This window comes from Anomalospiza imberbis, chromosome 27, assembly GCF_031753505.1.
Source record: "Anomalospiza imberbis isolate Cuckoo-Finch-1a 21T00152 chromosome 27, ASM3175350v1, whole genome shotgun sequence".
In the NCBI taxonomy this organism is placed as follows: Eukaryota; Metazoa; Chordata; class Aves; order Passeriformes; family Viduidae; genus Anomalospiza; species Anomalospiza imberbis.
This window is the reverse complement of record NC_089707.1, coordinates 5,262,975-5,285,608: the sequence shown is the minus strand read 5'-3', so window position 1 is coordinate 5,285,608 and position 22,634 is coordinate 5,262,975. Positions and strand designations below refer to the sequence as shown.

The 22,634-nt window shown below is 53.5% G+C and overlaps 2 protein-coding genes across 2 annotated transcripts in view; both read left to right on the top strand.

Moving 5' to 3' along the window:
• The window catches only part of LOC137462896 (RNA-binding protein 25-like), a 38,809-nt gene extending 29,854 nt beyond the window's left edge, over positions 1-8,955 (top strand). Inside the window, exon 3 of the mRNA XM_068173716.1 lies at positions 8,593-8,955. The gene's annotated coding sequence lies outside the window, so the exon portion shown is untranslated. The remainder of the gene's footprint in view (positions 1-8,592) is intronic.
• On the top strand, positions 56-22,054 carry SUGP1 (SURP and G-patch domain containing 1). The gene is given in 15 exon segments (XM_068173921.1): positions 56-232; positions 2,450-2,621; positions 3,050-3,153; positions 5,065-5,289; positions 8,874-8,997; positions 10,523-10,626; positions 11,849-11,972; positions 13,363-13,873; positions 13,875-13,950; positions 14,216-14,322; positions 15,548-15,725; positions 18,201-18,307; positions 19,021-19,166; positions 20,001-20,130; positions 21,540-22,054. Coding segments are annotated over 15 exon segments (2,160 nt in total). The 5' UTR covers positions 56-207; the 3' UTR covers positions 21,567-22,054.
• Positions 22,055-22,634: the final 580 nt, after the last annotated feature.

The following is a 22,634-nucleotide window of genomic DNA, read 5'->3' as shown; positions in this document are numbered from 1 at the left end:
GGGGAGAACCGGGGAATGACCGTAGCGGCAGAGCCGCCAGAGCGGGGCGGTTCGGCCGCCCCGAGAGCGGGGCTCGGTGCGGCGGGAGGAGCGGGGAGAGCGGCGGGCTGGCCCCCTGAGGGACTACATCTCCCAGGGGCGCTTGCACCGGCGCGGCCCCTGGCGCGGCGCGCCCGGCGCGGGGCATGCTGGGACGGGGGCTCCAAAATGGACAACCACAGGGATGCGCCAGGTACGGCCCGGGCCGGGCGGCTCCCGCCGCGCCCGGCTCTGCCCCGGCCCTCCCGGGGCTCTGCCCCGCTCCTCCCACCTCGCTGCCATCCCCCGGCTCGGCCCCACCGCTCCCGGGGCTTCGGGAGGCGGGGGTGGCGGTGTGCGCCCGGGGTGGGGGTGTGCCGGCACAGTCGGGGGCTGGGGGAAGTCCCCCCGTTAAATTCTTTTTTTTTTTCCCCACAGCGGAGCCGATCCGGGAGCTCGGGGGGGATCCCCGCGGCCGTTCCCGGCTCTTTTTCCCCTAGGGAAGCCGGGCTGCTGGTTCGGGATGGCTCCTCTGTTAATTTCCCCCCGTTCTCCCACAGGAAAACCGAGCCGGGGGTCCGGGGTGGTCTCCCCGTTATTTTTCCTCCTCTTTTCCCCCGGGGAAGCAGAGCCGGTAGTTCGGGGAGGCTCCACTGATGATTTTTCCTCTCCTTTTCCCACAGGAAACCCAACTGTTCGTTCCCTCTCCTTTCCCGTAGGAAAGCTGAGCTGGTGGTTCGTGGAGACCCCGCTGCTGATTTTTTTTCTCTCTCTCTTTTTTTTTTTTTTTTTTTTTTTTTCCTGTAGGGAAGCGGAGCTTGGGATGTTCCCACGATCCCACAGTTTATTCCTTCACTTTTCCCACAGGGAGAGCAAGCCTTGCTTTGGGATGATTCCTGTTAAATACCAGCTTTTTCCTTCAGGAAGATTGCCCCTAATTTCGGGATGGTCCCTGTTCATTCCCCCCTTTTTCCACAGGGAAGACCAGCCTTGGTTTGGGGTGGTCTCTCCATTAATTCCCTCCTTTTCCCTCAGGGAAGCTGAATTCAGGATGGCTCCTACTCTAATCCCACCTTTTTCCCTCAGGGAATGTGAGCCTTGATTTGGAATGATCCCTATTAAATCCCACTCATTTCCCTCAGGGAATGCGCCCCTTGATTTGGGATGATCCCTGTTAAATTCCGGCCTTTTCCCTCAGGGAATGCGCCCCTTGATTTGGAATGATCCCTATTAAATCCCACTCTTTTCCCTCAGGGAACGCGCCCCTTGATTTGGGATGATCCCTGTTAAATTCCGGCCTTTTCCCTCAGGGAATGCACCCCTCATTCCGGACAATTCCCAGACAATTCCCACCTTTTCCCTCAGGGAAGGCGCCCCTGCTTCCAGCCAATTCCCAGGCTAATTCCCACCTTTTCCCTCGGGGAATGTTTCCCTCATTCGGGACAATTCCCGTGTTAAATCCCGCCCTTTTCCCTCAGGGAATGCACCCCTCATTCCAGACAATTCCCACTTTTTCCCCTCACGGAAGGGGCCCCTCATTCCAGACAATTCCCAGGCTAATTCCTGCCTTTTTCCCTCAGGGGATGCACCCCTCATTCCAGACAATTCTCAGGATAATTCCCACCTTTTTCCCTCAGGGAATGCACCCCTCATTCCAGACAATTCCCGAGTTAATTCCCGTCCTTTTCCCTCCGGGAATGCACCCCTCATTCCAGACAATTCCCAGGCTAATTCCTGCCTTTTTCCCTCAGGGAATGCACCCCTCATTCCAGACAATTCCCGAGTTAATTCCCGTCCTTTTCCCTCCGGGAATGCACCCCTCATTCCAGACAATTCCCAGGCTAATTCCTGCCTTTTTCCCTCAGGGGATGCACCCCTCATTCCAGACAATTCCCGAGTTAATTCCCGTCCTTTTCCCTCCGGGAATGCACCCCTCATTCCAGACAATTCCCAGGCTAATTCCTGCCTTTTTCCCTCAGGGAATGCACCCCTCATTCCAGACAATTCCCGAGTTAATTCCCGCCCTTTTCCCTCCGGGAATGCACCCCTCATTCCAGACAATTCTCAGGATAATTCCCACCTTTTTCCCTCAGGGAATGTGCCCCTGCTTCGGGACAATTCTCCGACTAATTCCCACTTTTTCCCTCGGGGAGTGTCCCTCATTCCTGACAATTCCCGAGTTAATTCCCGCCTTTTTCTCTCAGGGAAGGGGCCCCTCATTCCAGACAATTTCCGAGTTAATTCCTGCCTTTTTCCCTCTGGGAATGCACCCCTCATTCCAGACAATTCCCGAGTTAATTCCCGCCCTTTTCCCTCAGGGAATGCACCCCTCATTCCAGATAATTCTCAGACTAATTCCCACTTTTTCCCTCGGGGAACGTGTCCCTCATTCCAGACAATTCCCGAGTTAATTCCCGCCTTTTTCCCTCAGGGAAGGCGAGCCGGTGGTTCGGCGTGTCCCAGTCCAAGTCGGCCAAGACGAGCGTGAACATCCTGCAGCAGGAGGAGCTGATCGCCCAGAAAAAACGGGAAATCGAGGCCCGCCTGGAGCAGCAGGCGCGGCAGAATTCCCTCAGCATCCCGCAGCTCCCGCTGCTCGGAGAGTACGTGGGAATCCCGGGAATCCCGGCGTTCTGGCTGCCAGAAATGGGGGGGGGTTTGGGAAAGGGAGCTGAGGGAGGAAAAGGCCACTTTTGGTGGAGCAGAGGGAGGAGAATCCCAATTTTAATGGGGTAAGGAAGGAAAATCCCTATTCTAATGGAGCAGAAGGAGGAAAATCACGGTTTTGGTGGATTAGGGAGCAAAAATCCCAGTTTTAGTGGAGCAAGGGGAGGAAAATCCCAGTTGTGGTGGAGCAGAGGGAGGAGAATCCCAATTTAATGGAGGAGGAAGGAGATTAGGGGTTAATTTGGGAATTTGGTGGTTGGTGAGGAAAGTGACCAATTCCAGGGGTTTTTCCTGTCCCAAATCCCACATGGGAAGGGCAAGGAAGCTCCCAAATTCCAGCTCCTGTTTTTCTGTCCCCGCTCAGCGACGATGGCTCCGAGAGCGAGGCCTCCGTGTCCAACAAGTTTGTGAACGACGGGAGCTTCCTGCAGCAATTCCTGAAGCTCCAGAGGGAAAAATCCAATGCTGGTAGGTCCTTCCTTTCCCAGCCCAGACCTGGGATTCCCAGGAACTCTGTGCCTTTCATTCTCCCCTCACAAACTGCCCCAAATCCCCCCAGAAATTCTGGGAATGCCCCAGCTCCAAACCTGGGGAAGAAGCGGCCGGGGCAGACCTGGAGCCTCTCCCAACCCGAACCCAGGATTCCCAGGAATAATTTCCCTTTCTTCTCACCTCAGAAAATGCCCTAAATCCCCCTAACAATTTCAGGAATACCCCAGCCCAAACCCCAGGATTCCCAGGAATCATTTCCTTTCATTTTCCCCACAGAAAAATCCCCAAATCCCCCCAACAACTCCAGGAATGCCCCGGCCCCAAACCCCAGAAAGAAGCAGCTGGAGCAGGCCCTGAGCTGAATGCTCCAGGCTTGGAGCCTTTCCCACCCCAAAACCAGGACTTCCAGGAATAATTTCCTCTTTATTCTCCCCTCAGAAACTGCCCCAAATCCCCACAACCACTCTGGGAATGCCCCAGCTCCAAACCCCGGGAAGAAGCAGCTGGAGCAGGCCCTGAGCTGAATGCTCCAGCCTTGGAGCCTTTCCCACCCCAAAACCAGGACTTCCAGGAATAATTTCCCATCATTTTCTCCACAGAAAGTGCCCTAAATCCCCGCAACAACCTCGGGAATGCCTCAGCCCCAAACCCCGGGAAGAAGCAGCTGGAGCAGGCCCTGAGCTGAATACTTCAGGCCTGGAGCCTTTCCCACCCCAAACCAAGAATTCCCAAGAATAATTTCCCATCATTTTCTCCACAGAAAGTGCCCTAAATCCCCCCAAAGACCTCGGGAATGCCTCAGCCCCAAACCCCGGGAAGAAGCAGCTGGAGCAGGCCCTGAGCTGAATGCTCCAGCCTTGGAGCCTTTCCCACCCCAAACCCAGAATTCCCAAGAATAATTTCCCTTCATTTTCTCCACAGAAAGTGCCCTAAATCCCCCCAAAGACCTCGGGAATGCCTCAGCCCCAAACCCCGGGAAGAAGCAGCTGGAGCAGGCCCTGAGCTGAATGCTCCAGCCTTGGAGCCTTTCCCACCCCAAAACCAGAATTCCCAAGAATAATTTCCCTTCATTTTCTCCACAGAAAGTGCCCTAAATCCCCCCAAAGACCTCGGGAATGCCTCAGCCCCAAACCCCGGGAAGAAGCAGCTGGAGCAGGCCCTGAGCTGAATGCTTCAGGCCTGGAGCCTTTCCCACCCCAAACCCAGAATTCCCAAGAATAATTTCCCATCATTTTCTCCACAGAAAGTGCCCTAAATCCCCCCAACAACCTCGGGAATGCCTCAGCCCCAAACCCCGGGAAGAAGCAGCTGGAGCAGGCCCTGAGCTGAATGCTCCAGCCTTGGAGCCTTTCCCACCCCAAACCCAGAATTCCCAAGAATAATTTCCCATCATTTTCTCCACAGAAAGTGCCCCAAATCCCCCCAACAACTTCGGGAATGCCTCAGCCCCAAACCCCGGGAAGAAGCAGCTGGAGCAGGCCCTGAGCTGAATGCTTCAGGCCTGGAGCCTTTCCCACCCCAAACCCAGAATTCCCAAGAATAATTTCCCTTCATTTTCTCCACAGAAAGTGCCCTAAATCCCCCCAACAACCTCGGGAATGCCTCAGCCCCAAACCCCGGGAAGAAGCAGCTGGAGCAGGCCCTGAGCTGAATGCTCCAGCCTTGGAGCCTTTCCCACCCCAAACCCAGAATTCCCAAGAATAATTTCCCTTCATTTTCTCCACAGAAAGTGCCCCAAATCCCCCCAACAACTTCGGGAATGCCTCAGCCCCAAACCCCGGGAAGAAGCAGCTGGAGCAGGCCCTGAGCTGAATGCTTCAGGCCTGGAGCCTTTCCCACCCCAAACCCAGAATTCCCAAGAATAATTTCCCATCATTTTCTCCACAGAAAGTGCCCCAAATCCCCCCAACAACCCCGGGAACGCCCCGGCCCCGACCCCCGGGAAGAAGCCGGCGCTGCTGGGGAAGCGGCCGGGGCAGGCCCTGAGCCGCATGCTGCAGGCCCGGAGCCTCTCCCTCCCCAAGCCCAGCCCCGTCCTGAGCCGCCTCAGCGTCTTCCAGGGCCCCGATGAGGATGAGGAGGAGGATTACGAGCAGTGGTTGGAGATCAAAGGTCAGTGGCAGCTCCTGCTCTGGGGCTGGAGCTGGGAGTGCCCATCCCGGGATAGTGGGGGCAGGATTCCCTCAAGCACAGTGGGGAATGGGGTGGGGCTCAGGTTTTGGGATAAGGGCTCAGTTTGGGATAGGATTCCCTCAGTCCCGGTGGAATTCAGGTCCTGGGACAGGGTTCAGTTTGGGATAGGATTCCCTCAGGCCCAGTGGGGAATGGGGTGGGGCTCAGGTTTTGGGATAAAGGTTCAGATTCTGGGACAGGGATCAGTTTGGGATAGGATTCCCTCAGTCCCAGTGGAATTCAGATTCTGGGACAGGGATCAGTTTGGGATAGGATTCCCTCAGTCCTGGTGGGGAATGGGGTGGGGCTCAGGTTTTGGGATAAGGGTTCAGATTCTGGGACAGGGATCAGTTTGGGATAGGATTCCCTCAGTCCCGGTGGAATTCAGGTCCTGGGACAGGGATCAGTTTGGGATAGGATTCCCTCAGTCCTGGTGGGGAATGGGGTGGGGCTCAGGTTTTGGGATAAGGGTTCAGATTCTGGGACAGGGCTTAGTTTGGGATAGGATTCCCTCAGTCCCGGTGGAATTCAGGTCCTGGGACAGGGATCAGTTTGGGATAGGATTCCCTCAGTCCCAGTGGAATTCAGGTCCTGGGACCGGGATCAGTTTGGGATAGGATTCCCTCAGTCCCAGTGGAATTCAGATTCTGGGACAGGGATCAGTTTGGGATAGGATTCCCTCAGTCCTGGTGGGGAATGGGGTGGGGCTCAGGTTTTGGGATAAGGGTTCAGATTCTGGGACAGGGATCAGTTTGGGATAGGATTCCCTCAGTCCCGGTGGAATTCAGATTCTGAGACAGGGATCAGTTTGGGATAGGATTCCCTCAGTCCCGGTGGAATTCAGATTCTGGGACAGGGATCAGTTTGGGATAGGATTCCCTCAGTCCCAGTGGAATTCAGGTCCTGGGACAGGGATCAGTTTGGGATAGGATTCCCTCAGTCCCGGTGGAATTCAGATTCTGGGACAGGGATCAGTTTGGGATAGGATTCCCTCAGTCCCGGTGGAATTCAGGTCCTGGGACAGGGATCAGTTTGGGATAGGATTCCCTCAGTCCCAGTGGAATTCAGATTCTGGGACAGGGATCAGTTTGGGATAGGATTCCCTCAGTCCTGGTGGGGAATGGGGTGGGGCTCAGGTTTTGGGATAAGGGTTCAGATTCTGGGACAGGGATCAGTTTGGGATAGGATTCCCTCAGTCCCGGTGGAATTCAGATTCTGGGACAGGGATCAGTTTGGGATAGGATTCCCTCAGTCCCAGTGGAATTCAGGTCCTGGGACAGGGATCAGTTTGGGATAGGATTCCCTCAGTCCCGGTGGAATTCAGGTCCTGGGACAGGGATCAGTTTGGGATAGGATTCCCTCAGTCCTTGTGGGAAGTTGGGTGGATTTATCCTAGGATAAGGGTCAGGGAGGGCCAGGATTCCCTCCTAGGATAGGGATCAAATAATTTAGGACAGGATTTGGGGTGGTTTTATCCCAGGGTGGGGCTCCGTTTAGGACAGGATTCCCTCAGCCCCATTGGAAAGCTGGTTATTTTATCCCTATTTTCCAGAAATGTATATTCCCAGTTCTGGGGCAGATTTCTCCTTTATGGAGTGGAAATTCCAGCAGTTAAAACTGGCAGGCTCTTCCAAATCCAACCAAAATCTGAGGGATGAAATTCCTGGCATTTTAGATATGAAATTCCCAATACTTTACATATTAAATTCCTGATATTTTAGATATTCCTGGCTTTCCTTGAGTTTAATGTTGAAATGTTACTGACCTCAGCCTGGAAAAATTTATTTTCTCCAAATTATCCCAGTGCTTAGCCAGCCAAAAATTTGGGAAAATAACGGGAAGGGAGGAAAATGCTATGTTTTAATGGATTTAGTGAGTGGCAAATCCTAAAAATTCCGATTTGCACCTTTGGAATGTTGTGCCAAGTGCTGGGCTCCGCAGGAAATCCTGAATCTTATCCTTAAAGTGGGATTTTAGGGGGTTTAAGTGCTGGAAAAGGAGGAATTAGTTTGGGAATGTACAGGGGAAATCCGTGTGTGTGAATAAATAAAATAAACAACGCGTCCAGCACGGAATTGTGCCCAGCTAAAATCCAGAATCCAGGTAAAAAAAAATCTCACCTGTAGGTCCTGAATGCCTGGAAAAACAAGGATGTGGCAGGAATTATCCCGGCTTTCATTGGGATAATCCAGGGCGGGAAGCCCCGAGGCAGATTTGCCTCAGAATGGGAATTTCACGGGTGGGTTTTAATGGATAAAAGGAGCTCAGCGATGCTCGGCTTTGTGGCTTCATTTGCCCAGCCCCAGAATCCCACAGAACCCTTTCTGCTGGGGTTTGTACCCGCACAACCCTGGGAATTTGGGATTTGAGCGCGAAATGGGCCGGGAAACATGCAGAGAGCTGAGCTGGGTTTGCCTTAATTCCAGGATTTTGGGGCTGGTCCCGTTGGATCAGCGTGGGTGGCTCTGCTCTTGGCTTCCCGACATTCCCAAAATCGCTGGGTTTATTCCCACTCCACAATCCCTGTGGGAATTGCTGGGCACGGAAGCCAAACTCCAGGGTTATTTTTTGGGAGCAGGAAAAGCTGCTGCTGCAGCCACACGGCCTGGAATGTTCTGGGAATGGCCTGGCAGCTGGAATCTGGATTCAAAATGAATTCCTGCTCTTTCCCTGCTGGGATTTGTCGGGAGCAAATCCAGCCGGAGCCAGCTGTGCCACAGTTAAAGCTGGGATGAACTGGGTGCAACTGAAACCTCCAGACTGGGATGGGGTGGTGGATTCCCAATCCCTGGAATGCCCAAGGAAAGTGGGAGAAGGGAAGGCTCCAGGAAAACCTTGGAGCTGCTTCCAGAGCCCAAAGGGGCTCCAGGAGAGCTGGAGAGGGATTTGGAACGAGGGATGGAGGGACAGGACACAGGGAATGGGTTTAAACAGAGAAAGGGGATTTTGGGAAGGAATTCCTGGCTGGAATGGGCTGGAATTCCCAGAGAAGCTGTAGCTGTCCCTGGGAGTGGCCGCGGAAAGGTTGCAGAAGGGAAATTCCAGGCAGACCTCAGAGCCTAAAAGAGCTCCAGGAGAGCTGCAGAGAATTTGGGATAAGGGATGGAATTCCAGGAGCCAGGGAATGGCTTCAAGCTGAGGGAGGGTGGATTTAGGTGGGATTTTGGGAAGGAATTCCTGGCTGGAGGGGGGCTGGGGGGGTGATAAGGGGCTGGGCTGCAATTCTCAGAGAAGCTGTGGAAGTGTCCGAGGAAAGCTTAGGACAGCAGAAAAAGCGGGAATGGGACGAGCTTTAACCTCCTCCCAGCCCAAACTTTAGATCTTCCCCGTAGGATCCCCCCGGGGAGCTCAGAACCCTGCAGGAAATCAGGAATTGTGCTGTGAACGCCTTTCTACAACTGCCTGCCCCGTTTCATCCTTTCTCTTCCCATATTCCCATGTGTCTGCTCCGTGGTTTTCGGCAGTAATTCCCTGTTTCCCGTTTGGGGGCAGTTGAACCCCAAGTACTGACAGCCTCCTTAAAGTTTTGCCCCCAGAGGACTCGGAGACGCGGCAGGTGGTGGAAAAGCTGGCCAGGTTCGTGGCTGAGGGCGGCCCCGAGCTCGAGAAGGTCGCCATGGAGGACTACAAGGACAATCCTGCTTTTTCGTGAGTTTGGGAATGCTTTCATCCCGAGGAAATGCTGCCCCCCCGGGCAGGGGGAGGCAGGAATGGGCTCTGGGGGTTGTTCCCTGTGAGCGGGGGAAGTTTGGGTTTGGTGTTCTTCCCTGAGAGGGAAATTTGGGATTTCTGAGGGGAAAAAGTTTGGATTTGGTGTTCTTCCCTGAGGGGGAAATTTGGGATTTGAGAGGGGAAAAAAGTTTGGGTTTGGTGTTCTTCCCTCAGAGGAAAATTTGGGATTTCTGAGGGGAAAAAGTTTGGGTTTGGTGTTCTTCTCTGAGAGGAAAATTTGGGATTTGTGAGGGGAAAAAGTTTGGGTTTGGTGTTCTTCCCTGAGAGGAAAATTTGGGATTTGAGAGGGGAAAAAAAGTTTGGGTTTGGTGTTCTTCCCTGAGGGGGAAATTTGGGATTTGTGAGGGGAAAAAAAGTTTGGGTTTGGTGTTCTTCCCTGAGAGGGAAATTTGGGATTTGAGAGGGGAAAAAGTTTGGGTTTGGTGTTCTTCCCTCAGAGGAAAATTTGGGATTTCTGAGGGGAAAAAGTTTGGGTTTGGTGTTCTTCCCTGAGGAGGAAACTTGGGATTTGTGAGGGGAAAAAGTTTGGATTTGGTGTTCTTCTCTGAGGGGGAAGTTTGGGATTTGTGAGGGGAAAAAGTTTGGGTTTGGTATTCTTCCCTGAGGGGGAAATTTGGGATTTGAGAGGGGAAAAAGTTTGGGTTTGGTGTTCTTCCCTGAGGGGGAAATTTGGGATTTGAGAGGGGAAAAAAAGTTTGGGTTTGGTGTTCTTCCCTGAGAGGGAAATTTGGGATTTGAGAGGGGAAAAAGTTTGGGTTTGGTGTTCTTCCCTCAGAGGAAAATTTGGGATTTCTGAGGGGAAAAAGTTTGGGTTTGGTGTTCTTCCCTGAGGAGGAAACTTGGGATTTGTGAGGGGAAAAAGTTTGGATTTGGTGTTCTTCCCTGAGAGGAAAATTTGGGATTTGTGAGGGGAAAAAGTTTGGGTTTGGTGTTCTTCCCTCAGAGGAAAATTTGGGATTTCTGAGGGGAAAAAGTTTGGGTTTGGTGTTCTTCCCTGAGGAGGAAACTTGGGATTTGTGAGGGGAAAAAGTTTGGATTTGGTGTTCTTCTCTGAGGGGGAAGTTTGGGATTTGTGAGGGGAAAAAGTTTGGGTTTGGTATTCTTCCCTGAGGGGGAAATTTGGGATTTGAGAGGGGAAAAAGTTTGGGTTTGGTGTTCTTCCCTGAGGGGGAAAGTTTAGGCTTGGTGTTCTTCCGTGAGAAGGAAAATTTGGGATTTGAGGGGTGGAAAAGTTTTCTAATCCCAGCACTGGTGGGCAGAGGATTTGTCCTTAATTTCCCTTCAAGCAAAAAAAATTTGGATTGAAACTCCAAAATCTAATTCCATGTTTTAGGTGCATGCTGAGTAATTCCTCCACTTTTCCATGTGGGAGTTGGAGCTGTTTCTATCCCAGAATATCAATATTTGGATAATTATCCCTCTTTTTTTTTTCTTTTCCCAGGTTTTTGCATGATAAGAACAGCAGAGAATTCCTTTACTACAGGAAGAAAGTGGCAGAAATAAGGAAAGAAAATCAAAATTCCCAGGCAGCCTCTTCCCAAAAAGGTAATTCCCACTAAAATCTGGGGAATGGCAACAGCACGAGGGAAATTTTGGGATTTTTTTTGGGACTGGGGTGGAAATTCGGCGGCCTGGGAAGAAAATTCCTAACTGGAAAGAGAATCAAATCCTTGTGCCAAAAATGTGGATTCCCAAAATATTCCTGGGATTTTGAATGGGATTTTCCTTGTAGTTGTCCAAAATATTCCAAAATAATTCTCCAACACTGGAAATTTAGGAAAAGGGGAATTTTTTTCTCCTGAGTTTTTGTGGGGTTTGATTGGAGTATCGACCGTTTTCCGGGTGAGATTTGGGATTTTCCATAGGGAATTTCCCCTGTAACAGCCTCCAGGGGGTGCAGTGAGAGGAGAATTAAGTGGGTTTATAGGAAATTTGGAATTTTCCAAAGGGTTCCTGTTGTTCCTGGGTAATTCAGGGGCAAAATATTGAAATATGGATAATCCTGGTGGTGTAATCCTATGGGAAAATGCCTGGCACAAGGGAAAAAATCTAAATTTTTTAATTAGGGATAATTCCAGGTGATTTAATCCTATGGAAAAGTGCCTGATAGAGGGAAAAAAATGACAAAACCTTTAACTGGGCTTAATTCCAAGTGGTTTGATCCTAGGGAAAAGTGCCTGACACATGGAAAAGCTGGGATTTGGGAGCCCAAAGCTGCCTTATCTCTCATCTAGCCCAGCCCTGCTCCCCAAAGTCAGGCCTAAGCTGAAGTTTTTGTGCTTTCAGCCGTTCCTTCGTGCCAGTTGTCCCCCTTTAAACCCAACATTTGGCCTAATCGTGCTCTTGGGGCCCTTAGGCTGGGTTAGACCCCGGCCCTGCTCCCCAAACTCGGGTCTAAGCTGAAGTTTTTGTGCGGTCATTGTACCAATTTTCCCACTTAAAACCTGGCTTTTGGCGTAACCGTGCTCTTGGGATCCTTAGGCTCTGTCCCTGCTCCCAAACTTGGGTTTAAACTGAAGTTTTTGTGCCCCTCAGCCGTTCCTTTGTGCCGATTCTCCCCCTTTAAACCCGGCTTTAAGCCTCATTGGGGTCCTTAGGCCCCGCCCCTGCTCCCAAACTCAGATTCAACCTGATGTTTTATGCTATTTAACTGTTCCTTTGTACCAATTCTCCCCCTTTAAACCCGACTTTAGGCCTCTCTGGGGTCCTTAGGCCGGGTTAGGCTGGGCTGGGGTGAGCTGGGCCCAGGACTAATCCCTGCCTAAAGTTTCCCCCCCAGCCGACCAGGAGACGCGGAACTCGGCGGAGAAGCTGGCGCAGTTTGTGGCTGCGGGGGGGCCCGAGGTGGAGGCCATTGCCCTGCAGAACAACAGGGAGAACCCTGCCTTCAGGTGTGCAGAATTCCTGGGCTTTGGGGGGCTTTTTTTTCCCCAGGGAATTCCCAGGGAAGGTCCTGGGAATTCTGAGTTTAGGAGGACGTTGGGGTTTTGGAGAAGTGGGGCGTGAGGGGCTCAAGTTTGGGAGGGCTGAGGTGGGAACTTTGCCCTGCAGAACAACAGGGAGATCCCTGCCTTCAGGTACAGGGAATTCCTGATTTTTAGGGGGATTTTTTCCAGGGAATTCCCAGGGAAAGTCCTGGGAATTGTTAGGTTGAGGTTTTGGAGCAGCAAGACTTGAGGTGCTCAAGTCTGGGGTGCAGAGGGGGCTGAGGTGGGAACTTTGCCCTGCAGAACAACAGGGAGATCCCTGCCTTCAGGTACAGGGAATTCCTGATTTTTAGGGGGATTTTTTCCAGGGAATTCCCAGGGAAAGTCCTGGGAATTGTTAGGTTGAGGTTTTGGAGCAGCAAGACTTGAGGTCCTCAAGTCTGGGGTGCAGAGGGGGCTGAGGTGGGAACTTTGCCCTGCAGAGCAACAGGGAGATCCCTGCCTTCAGGTACAGGGAATTCCTGATTTTTAGGGGGATTTTTTCCAGGGAATTCCCATGGAATTCACTGGGAAATTCCTGGGAATTCTGAGTTTAGGAGGACACTGGGGTTTTGGAGTGGTGAGACTTGAGGTGCTCAGGTTTGGGGTGCAGAGGAATCGGCACATTCCTGCTTTTTGGGGCTGTTTTTCCTTTATGGAATTGTGTTCCCTGATCCCAGTGGAAGCTGCACTGGCTGCAGGAATACACGGGATGGTGCTGGAGAGCTGGGAATGCTCTGGGAATTGCAGGAGGGAAAATTCCTGAGAAAACTCTGCTGGATCCCAGCCTAGGAGAGCTGGGAATGATCTGGGAATTGCAGGAGGGAAAATTCCTGAGAAAACTCTGCTGGATCCCAGCCTAGGAGAGCTGGGAATGATCTGGGAATGCTGTGGGCATTCCAGGAAGGAAAATTCCCGTGCTGGATCCCAGCCCTGGAGAGCTGGGAATGATCTGGGAATTGCAGGAAGGAAAATTCCTGAGGAAACTGTGCTGGATCCCAGCTCTGGGAATGCCCTGGGAGTGCTGTGAGCATTCCAGGCAGGAAATCCACGGCTGGATCCCTGCTCTGAGTGGAACTGGAGAGCTGGGAATGCCCTGGGAGTGCTGTGGGCATTCCAGGCAGGAAATCCACGGCTGGATCCCTGCTCTGAGTGGAACTGGAGAGCTGGGAATGCCCTGGGAGTGCTGTGGGCATTCCAGGCAGGAAATCCACGGCTGGATCCCTGCTCTGAGTGGAACTGGAGAGCTGGGAATGCCCTGGGAGTGCTGTGGGCATTCCAGGCAGGCATTCCCGGCTGATCCCGTTGTTTGCAGGTTCCTGTACGAGCCCCACAGCAAAGGGCACCGCTACTACCGCCAGAAGCTCGAGGAGTTCCGCAGGGCCCGGGCTGCCCCCGGGGGCTCCCCCTTTCCCGGGAATTCCCCCTTTCCCGGGGGCTCCCCTTTTCCCGGAGAATCCGGCCTCAAACGGAAAAGCAGTCCCGAGGCTTCTCCCTCCCCTCTGTGCTTCCCACCTCTCCCCGTTCCCTCCCCTCTCCCTCTCCCCGTTCCCATCCCGCCGCCTCTGGCTCTTCCCGTTCCCTCTCCCGTCGTTCCCGCTGCTCTTCCCATTCCCTCGGCCTCTCCTGCCCCATCCTCATCCTCCACCTCCCCTCCGGATCAGCTGGCCCCAAATTCTGCCCCAATCCCAAATCCAGCCTTGATCCCAAACCCAGCTGCAATCCCAAATCCTGCCACGACCCCAAATCCATCCGTGACCCCAAATCCCGCCCCGATCCCGAGTCCTGCTCCGGGCAGCACCAAAAAGAAGAGGAAGAGCCGGTGGGGGGCCGGAGGAGGAAAAGGTGGAATTGCCCCTCCCCCAGCTGGTGCAGCAGCTGGATTCTCCCTCTCCCCTCTCAGGTGAGTGGGATTGGGTTTTCCTGGGAATTCCGTGGCTCCAAAGTGGTTTTTTTTGTTTCCTGAGATGAACATGGATCAAGTTTTCCAAGGAATCTCTGCTGTCAATCTTGTTTTTTCCCAGTGGTTTTATTTTCCCTTCTCCCTGCCAGAATTACAAACAGAATTCCTTTTTTTTTTTTTTTCCTTCTTTTCCCACCCTTTTATTCCCTTCAATTCCCTCTCATGAGTTTTTTTTCCAAAGGTTTTTCCCTGTTTTTTCCTGCAGTTCAGGACCTGAAGGGTCTGGGATACGAGAAGGGCAAACCGGTGGGACTGGTGGGAGTCACGGAGCTCTCGGAGGCCCAGAAGAAGCAGCTGAAGGAGCAGCAGGAGGTGAATCCCAAAAATCCTCCCCGAGTTCCCTCCCGTGGGAATAACAAAGGTTTTCCATCATGGAATCCCTGGGATTCCCTGGGAGCAGCGTGGGGCTGGAATCAGCGGGAATAGCAGAGGGTTTGGGAATAAGGAGCTTTCCAGCCCTAAAATCCCAAAGGAGCTTTCCAGTCCTAGAATCCCAAAGGAGCTTTTCAGCCCTGAAATCCCAAATCCCAGAGGAGATTTTTTGGGGACAAATCCCATTTTTCCACGATTCCCAGATGCAGCAGATCTACAACTTGATCATGAAGCACAAGCACAGATCTCCTCCCTTTTGGGGCTGAGACTGGGGATCCTTTAGGGATTGGAGCCCTTTTTTGTGGAGCGGGCTGTGCTCCACTGGGATTCCTGGGACAAATCCCATTTTTACCCGGCTAAATCCCATTTTCCCAGGACAAATCCCGTTTTTCCCCAGGCTGAACCCCATTTTTCCCCAGGCTGATCCCCATTTTCCTGGGCTGAACCCCATTTTCCCAGAACAAACCCCGTTTTCCTGGGCTGAACCCCATTTTCCCAGGACAAACCCCGTTTTCCTGGGCTGAACCCCATTTTCCCAGCACAAACCCCGTTTTCCTGGGCTGAACCCCATTTTCCCAGAACAAACCCCGTTTTCCTGGGCTGAACCCCGTTTTCCCAGCACAAACCCCGTTTTCCTGGGCTGAACTCCATTTTCCCAGGACAAACCCCGTTTTACCCCGGGCTGAACCCCATTTTCCCAGGACAAACCCCGTTTTCCTGGGCTGAACCCCGTTTTCCCAGGACAAACCCCATTTTTCCCCGGACTGAACCCCGTTTTCCCAGCACAAACCCCGTTTTCCTGGGCTGAACCCCGTTTTCCCAGCACAAACCCCGTTTTTCCCCGGGCTGAACCCCGTTTTCCCAGCACAAACCCCGTTTTCCTGGGCTGAACCCCGTTTTCCCAGAACAAACCCCGTTTTCCTGGGCTGAACCCCGTTTTCCCAGGACAAACCCCGTTTTCCTGGGCTGAACCCCATTTTCCCAGGACAAACCCCATTTTTTCCCGGGCTGAACCCTTTTTTCCCAGGACAAACCCCGTTTTCCTGGGCTGAACCCCGTTTTCCCCAGCACAAACCCCGTTTTCCCCGGGCTGAACCCCGTTTTCCCAGCACAAACCCCGTTTTTTCCCCGGGCTGAACCCCGCTTGTTTCCCCGCGACTCCCAGATGCAGCAGATGTACGACATGATCATGAAGCACAAGCGGGCGATGCAGGAGATGCAGCTGCTGTGGGAGCGGGCGCTGCAGCAGCACCAGCACGGCTACGACAGCGACGAGGAGGTGGACAGCGAGCTGGGCACCTGGGAGCACCGCCTGCGCCGCATGGAGATGGACAAGACCCGGGGTACGTGGCTCTGGGGGTGCCAGAGGGGGAATTGCATCCCTAGGGAGCACCAGGGTGGGTGGGACTGGGAATTCCAGAGGGGGAATTGCATCCCTAGGGAGCGCCAGGGTGGGTGGGACTGGGAGTTCCATCCCTAGGGAGCACCGCCTGCGCCGCATGGAGATGGACAAGACCCGGGGTGCGTGGCTCTGGGGGTGCCAGAGGGGGGAATTGCATCCCTAGGGAGCGCCAGGGTGGGTGGGACTGGGAATTCCAGAGGGGGAATTGCATCCCTAGGAAGTGCCAGGGTGGGGGGGGACTGGGAGTTCCATCCCAAGGGAGCACCGCCTGCGCCGCGTGGAGACGGGCAAGACCCGGGGTGCGTGGCTCTGGGGGTGCCAGAGGGGGAATTCCATCCCTAGGGAGCGCCAGGGTGGGTGGGATCAGCATTCCAGAGGAAGAATGCCATCCCTAGGGAGCACCAGGGTGGGTGGGACTGGGGGTTCCAGATGGGAATTGCATCCCTAGGGAGCGCCAGGGTGGGTGGGATCAGCATTCCAGAGGAAGAATGCCATCCCTAGGGAGCACCAGGGTGGGTGGGGACTGGGAATTCCAGAGGGGGAATTGCATCCCTAGGGAGCGCCAGGGTGGGTGGGACTGGGAGTTCCATCCCTAGGGAGCACCGCCTGCGCCGCATGGAGATGGACAAGACCCGGGGTGCGTGGCTCTGGGGGTGCCAGAGGGGGAATTGCATCCCTAGGGAGCGCCAGGGTGGGTGGGACTGGGAATTGCAGAGGGGGAATTGCATCCCTAGGGAGCGCCAGGGTGGGGGGGACTGGGAGTTCCATCCCAAGGGAGCACCGCCTGCGCCGCGTGGAGACGGGCAAGACCCGGGGTGTGTGGCTCTGGGGTGCCAGAGGGGGGAATTCCATCCCTAGGGAGCGCCAGGGTGGGTGGGACTGGGGGTTCCAGAGGGTTCCAGATGGGAATTCCATCCCTAGGGAGAGCCAGGGTGGGTGGGATTGGGGGTTCCAGAGGGTTCCAGATGGGAATTCCATCCCTAGGGAGAGCCAGGGTGGGTGGGATTGGGGGTTCCAGAGGGTTCCAGATGGGAATTCCATCTCTAGGGAGCCCCAGGGTGCGTGGGATCAGCATTCCAGAGGGGGAATTCCCATCCCTAGGGAGCACCAGGGTGGGTGGGATCAGCATTCCAGAGAAAGAATGCCATCCCTAGGGAGAGCCAGGGTGGGTGAGACTGGGGGTTCCAGAGGGTTCCAGATGGGAATTCCATCCCTAGGGAGAGCCAGGGTGGGTGGGATTGGGAGTTCCAGAGGGTTCCAGATGGGAATTCCATCCCTAGGGAGAGCCAGGGTGGGTGGGATCAGCATTCCAGAGGAAGAATGCCATCCCTAGGGAGAGCCAGGGTGGGTGGGACTGGGAGTTCCAGAGGGTTCCAGATGGGAATTCCATCCCTAGGGAGAGCCAGGGTGGGTGGGATTGGGGGTTCCTGAGGGTTCCAGATGGGAATTCCATCCCTAGGGAGAGCCAGGGTGGGTGGGATTTGGGATACCATCCCAAGGGAGCGCCGCCTGCGCCGCATGGAGATGGGCAAGACCCGGGGTGCATGGCACTGGGGGTTCCAGAGGATTCCAGATGGGAATTCCATCCCTAGGGAGCATCAGGGTGGGTGGGATCAGCATTCCATAGGGGGAATTCCATCCCTAGGGACACAGGGTGCGTGGCACTGGGGGTTCCCGAGGGTTCCAGATGGGAATTCCATCCCTAGGGAGATGGACAAGGCACAGGATGGGTGAGACTGGGAATTCCAGAGGGAATTCCATTCCAGAGGGGGAATTCCATCCCTCTCTTGGGCACCTGGGAGCACCGCCTGCGCCGCACGGAGAGGGACGAAACACAGGGTGGGTGGGACTGGGAATTCCAGAAGGAATTCCATCCCTGGGGAGCACCGGGGTGGACTGGGATCCCAGCATTGCAAAGGGGGAATTCCATCCCTATCCTGCTGGACTGGGAGCTGCAGGGAGAATCCCATCCCAGAGTATTCCGGAGGGTGAATTCCACCCCTGTCCTCATGGATTGGAAGCTGCAGGGACAATCCCTCCTGGGATGCTCCACAAATTCCAAGGGATGATCCATAAGTGCTCTCTTTTCCATGGTTTTTCCAAGTGATCCCACTGGGCATTCCTGGGAGGTTCCACAAATCCCAAGGGATTTCTCCATGAATGTTGTTCTCTCCATGGTTTTCCAGAGTAGGGATTCTCAGTGGGTGTTCTAGGAGGCTCCATGAATCCCAAGGAATTCTCCGTGGTTTTCTCCGTGGTTTTCCAGAGTGGGGATCCCGATGGGCATCCCTGGGCTGCTGCACAAATCCCAAGGGATTCTCCAAGATGTCTCAGCCTGGGGATCTCGTGCATCCCCGGGCTGCTCCACGAATCCCAGGGGATGCTCCATGAGCTCGGTGTTTTCCTGCTTTTCCAGAGTGGGCGGAGCAGCTGACCCAGATGGGCCGAGGGAAACATTTCATCGGGGATTTCCTCCCGCCCGACGAGCTGGAAAAGTTCATGGAGACCTTCAAGGCACTCAAGGTGAGGATTTCTGGGATTCTGGGAATGCTCCAGACTCATCCCACAGCTGGGAAATCCTCCGGCACGCCTTGCTCCAGGCATTCCTGCAGGGAAAAAAGGGATCAAATTCCCACTCTTAGCAGGGAAATGGGGCAATATTTGGGAAAAATTCCTTCCCTGGGAGGGAATGGGGTGGAATTCCCAAAGGATCCGTGGATGCTCCATCCCTGGGAGTGTCCAAGGAATGTTGGGAGCATCCTGGGATCATGGGAAGTGTCCCTGCCCACAGGACTGGATGGGCTTTAAGGTCCCTTTCCACTCTGGAATTCCATGATTTGGGGTTTTTCTGGAATTCTGACAAACCTCCCACTCGATTCCTCTTTGGGATCAGTGGGTACCAAGCTGGGAAAAAATGGGAATTTTTCTCCTGCTGATTGCAGGGAAGTGCAAACCCCAAGCCCACAGCTCCAGTCCTTCCCAAACCCTGGAATTCCTGGAAGCTGCCTCATCCCTCTTTTCCAACACGGGGCCTGACATTCCCTGGGATTCAGCCTTAGGAAAGAACGGATCTGAGGCTGGATCCAGGGAACAACCTGGAATTGCGGAGCTCTTGTTGGAATCCCGGGAAATCCTGGCAGTTCTTCCCAAAATCCCAATTTGGGGGCGGGTGAAGCTGCTTTTCCTGTGATCCATGGAATAAAAAAATCCCCTTTTCCCTGCTTTTCCCACTGCAGGAGGGCCGGGAGCCGGATTATTCCGAGTACAAGGAATTCAAGCTGACGGTGGAAAACATCGGATACCAAATGCTGATGAAAATGGGATGGAAGGAAGGAGAGGGATTGGGATCCGATGGACAGGGAATTAAAAATCCTGTCAGCAAGTGAGTGTTCCTATGGACTATTCCTTCCTTTTTTGCCAGGAATTCCTGCTGGAATCACAGCCCAGCTGGGATTCCTCACCTGAGCATGGAAAACTCAGCCCAGCAGAGAATTCCTGAGTTTTTTGGGGAGATTTCTTCTGGATTTGTGGCTGTAGCTGGTGCAGGAATTGGCTGAGCCCCCAGGTCCTGAATTTCCAGCCCAAATTTCCATAGGGAAGTGCAGCTCCAAGAATTCCTGTCTGCACCTCCCTTCTCCCTGGATTAAATCCTTAAAATGGGAAATTCCTGTGAATATTTGCTCTCCTTGGTGTCATAAAATCCTGGAAATACTAAAAAAACAGTGGGAAGCACATCCAGGGGAGGATATTCCAGCCAGGATCAGAGCTTTGTGTGATCCTACGAGTCTTGATTTCATTCCATGCCCAGAAATGCTGGGATTTGATCCCACTTTGGGTATTCCAAAGGTTTTTTTTAGGTGGATCAGCTTCCATCCAAACCTCAGGAATCTGGGATAGGAAACCAATCCCTGCTTCCATCCAACACCAGACCCTGGGAATTTGGGATGGGAAACCAATCCCTGCTTCCATCCAAACCCTGGGAATTTGGGATGGGAAACCAATCCTTGCTTCTATCCAAACCCTGGGAATTTGGGATGGGAAACCAATCCCTGCTTCCTTCCAAACCCTGGGAATTTGGGATGGGAAACCACTCCCTGCTTCCTTCCAAACCCTGGGAATTTGGGAAGGAGATCTGGGGAGGTCCTGGGGCACAACTCCCGTGGGGATTCCCAGGAGGGGGGATGTCCGAGCCGTGCCATTCCCGGATTTCCCACAGGGGCACCACGACCATGGACGGGGCGGGATTTGGGATCGAGCGCCCGGCGGAGCTGACCAAGGAGGACGACGAGTACGAGGCCTTCCGCAAGCGCATGATGCTGGCGTACCGCTTCCGGCCCAACCCGCTGGTACGGGATAACGGGATAACGGGAACGGGACTGGGATAACGGGAGTGGAAATGGGATTGGGATAACGGGAATGGGATTGGGATAACGGGACTGGGAATGGGATAACGAGAATGGGATGGGGTTGGTGAGTACGAGGCCTTCCGCAAGCGCGTGATGCTGGCGTACCGCTTCCGGCCCAACCTGCTGGTATGGGATAACGGGATTGGGATAACGGGAATGGGATTGGGATAATGGGATTGGGATAACGGAACTGGGAATGGGATAACGGGAATGGGATGGGGTTGGTGAGTACGAGGCCTTGCACAAGCGCGTGATGCTGGCGTACCGCTTCCGGCCCAACCCCCTGGCACGGGATAACGGGAATGGGAATGGGATTGGGATAACGGGAATGGGATTGGGATAATGGGAATGGGATTGGGATCATGGGATAATGGGAATGGGATCATGGGAATGGGATTGGGATCATGGGAATGGGATGGGGTTGGTGAGTACGAGGCCTTCTGCAAGCACATGATGCTGGCGTACCTCTTCCGGCCCAACCCACTGGAACGGGATCACGGGATAACGGGAATGGGATCGGGATCACGGGATAGCGGGAATGGCACTGGGATCATGGGATAATGGGAACGGGATGGGGTCAGTGAGTACGAGGCCTTCCACGAGCGCATGATGCTGTGGTACCGCTTCCGGCCCAACCCGCTGGAACGGGACTGGGATCACGGGAATGGGATTGGGATCACGGGAGTGGGATTGGGATCACAGGAGTGGGAATGGGATTGGGATAACGGGAACGGGATGGGATTAATGCTGGTGTATCTCTTCCTGCCAAACCCACTGGTACAGGATTGAACTGGGATCGTGGGAATAGGGATGGGGTGGATGGAGTGGAGTTGGGAATGGGAATGGGATGGAGCCAGTGATGAGGGAGAGTCCCAGGAACGGGGCAGGGACGGATCCCCTGGAACGGGAGTGTCCCAAACCCAGGCAGGCTCAGGGACACATCCCTGGAATCTCCGGTGTAGCTCTGGGAATGTTGGCAATTGGGAAATTCTTCTTGGATTCTCTCCTCATCCCGAACCAAATCATCCTCCCAAAATTCCCTGGGTGCAGAATTCTCCTTCCCTTTTTTTTTTCCTTCAAATCCCAATTTTATTCCCATCTTTATCCCCTGCCAAGGGAAGCTTCTCCATGAATCCCATGATTTCTTTGGAATTGCCATTTTCCACGGGGCAAAACCAAGCTTGGATTTTCCCTTTTCCCTTTCCAGCCAAAAGCTGCCTTTAATTTTGGGGGGAAAAAACTTGGAAAATGTCGCATTCCAGTGGCTTTCCCAGAGAATCCAGATGTTGATTTTTGGGATAAAATCCCCAATCCTGATGATTTTTCCATTGTTTTTTTTCTCCCTACAGAACAACCCACGGCGACCTTACTACTGAGGAGGGCTTTTCCCAACAGATTTCCTGGGAATTCTTATCCCAAACTTCATTATCCATCTCTTTTCTCCCGATATTATCCGGCTTTTTTTGGAATCACAGCTCCTCCTTCCCCCATGGAAAAGCTTTCCCAGCTTTTTTTGGGGACACGGGGAGGGTTTGGAGCAGCCCCAAAAATCCCCCAGGGGACTCCAGTTCCAAGGAGTTTGGGATTTTTGGGAATGGCAGATCTTGTGCTGCTCCAGGAGGGGGGGATTTTATTCCTTGATTTTATCTTGGAATCCCAAATCCAAGGGATTTTGGGGAATTTGGGGAACCAGTGCCTCCAGTTTTGCCTCTGGATGGGTGGATCTGGCCCGGATCCGTTGGGAATTCCAGGATTTGATGGATCCAGGGGGGATTTATTCCCTTCCCAGGGATTTTGCCAACACCTCCTGTGCTTTGGGATGAAGAAGACCCAAAATTCCAGCACCACGCTTTGGAAAAATCCAGTTGGATTTTGTTGTCCTAAAATGGAAAAAAAAAAAAAAAAACCTCTGGGAATACAAATTTTCTTCACGGAGTCTGTAAATAAAATCAAACTTGTTTGTTCCTTAGGTTTAATCCTTAGAATTTTTTGGGAAGAGAGGGATTTTTTTTTTGGGGGGGGGTGGGGTGGGATGCTGCCCTGGAGCTGGGTCTTCCAAGGATTTTCAGGGACAAAAGCTGGGTTTGGCTCCTTTTTTGGGATACTTGATGTGATTCTTTTTTAATTTAAGGAGTCGAGGGTTTGGCTTTTAATTAAAACCATTCCAAAGCTGGGGGGGAGGGGGGAGGAGATTATCCGGGGTAAATCCAAAATTTGGGAGCCTGGAGCCCTGGGATCCCAGTCTGTCCTTCTGTGATCCCCTGTCCTTCCTCCCAGGACCTCTCTCCTTCCCTGGATCCCAGTCCTGCATCCCATTCCCGATCCCAGTCCCCGCCTAGATCCCATTCCTGATCCCAGTCCTTCCCTGGATCCCAGTCCCCGATCCCATTCCCAATCCCAGTCCCCAGTTGGATCCCAGTCCCTGATCCCATTCCCAATCCCAG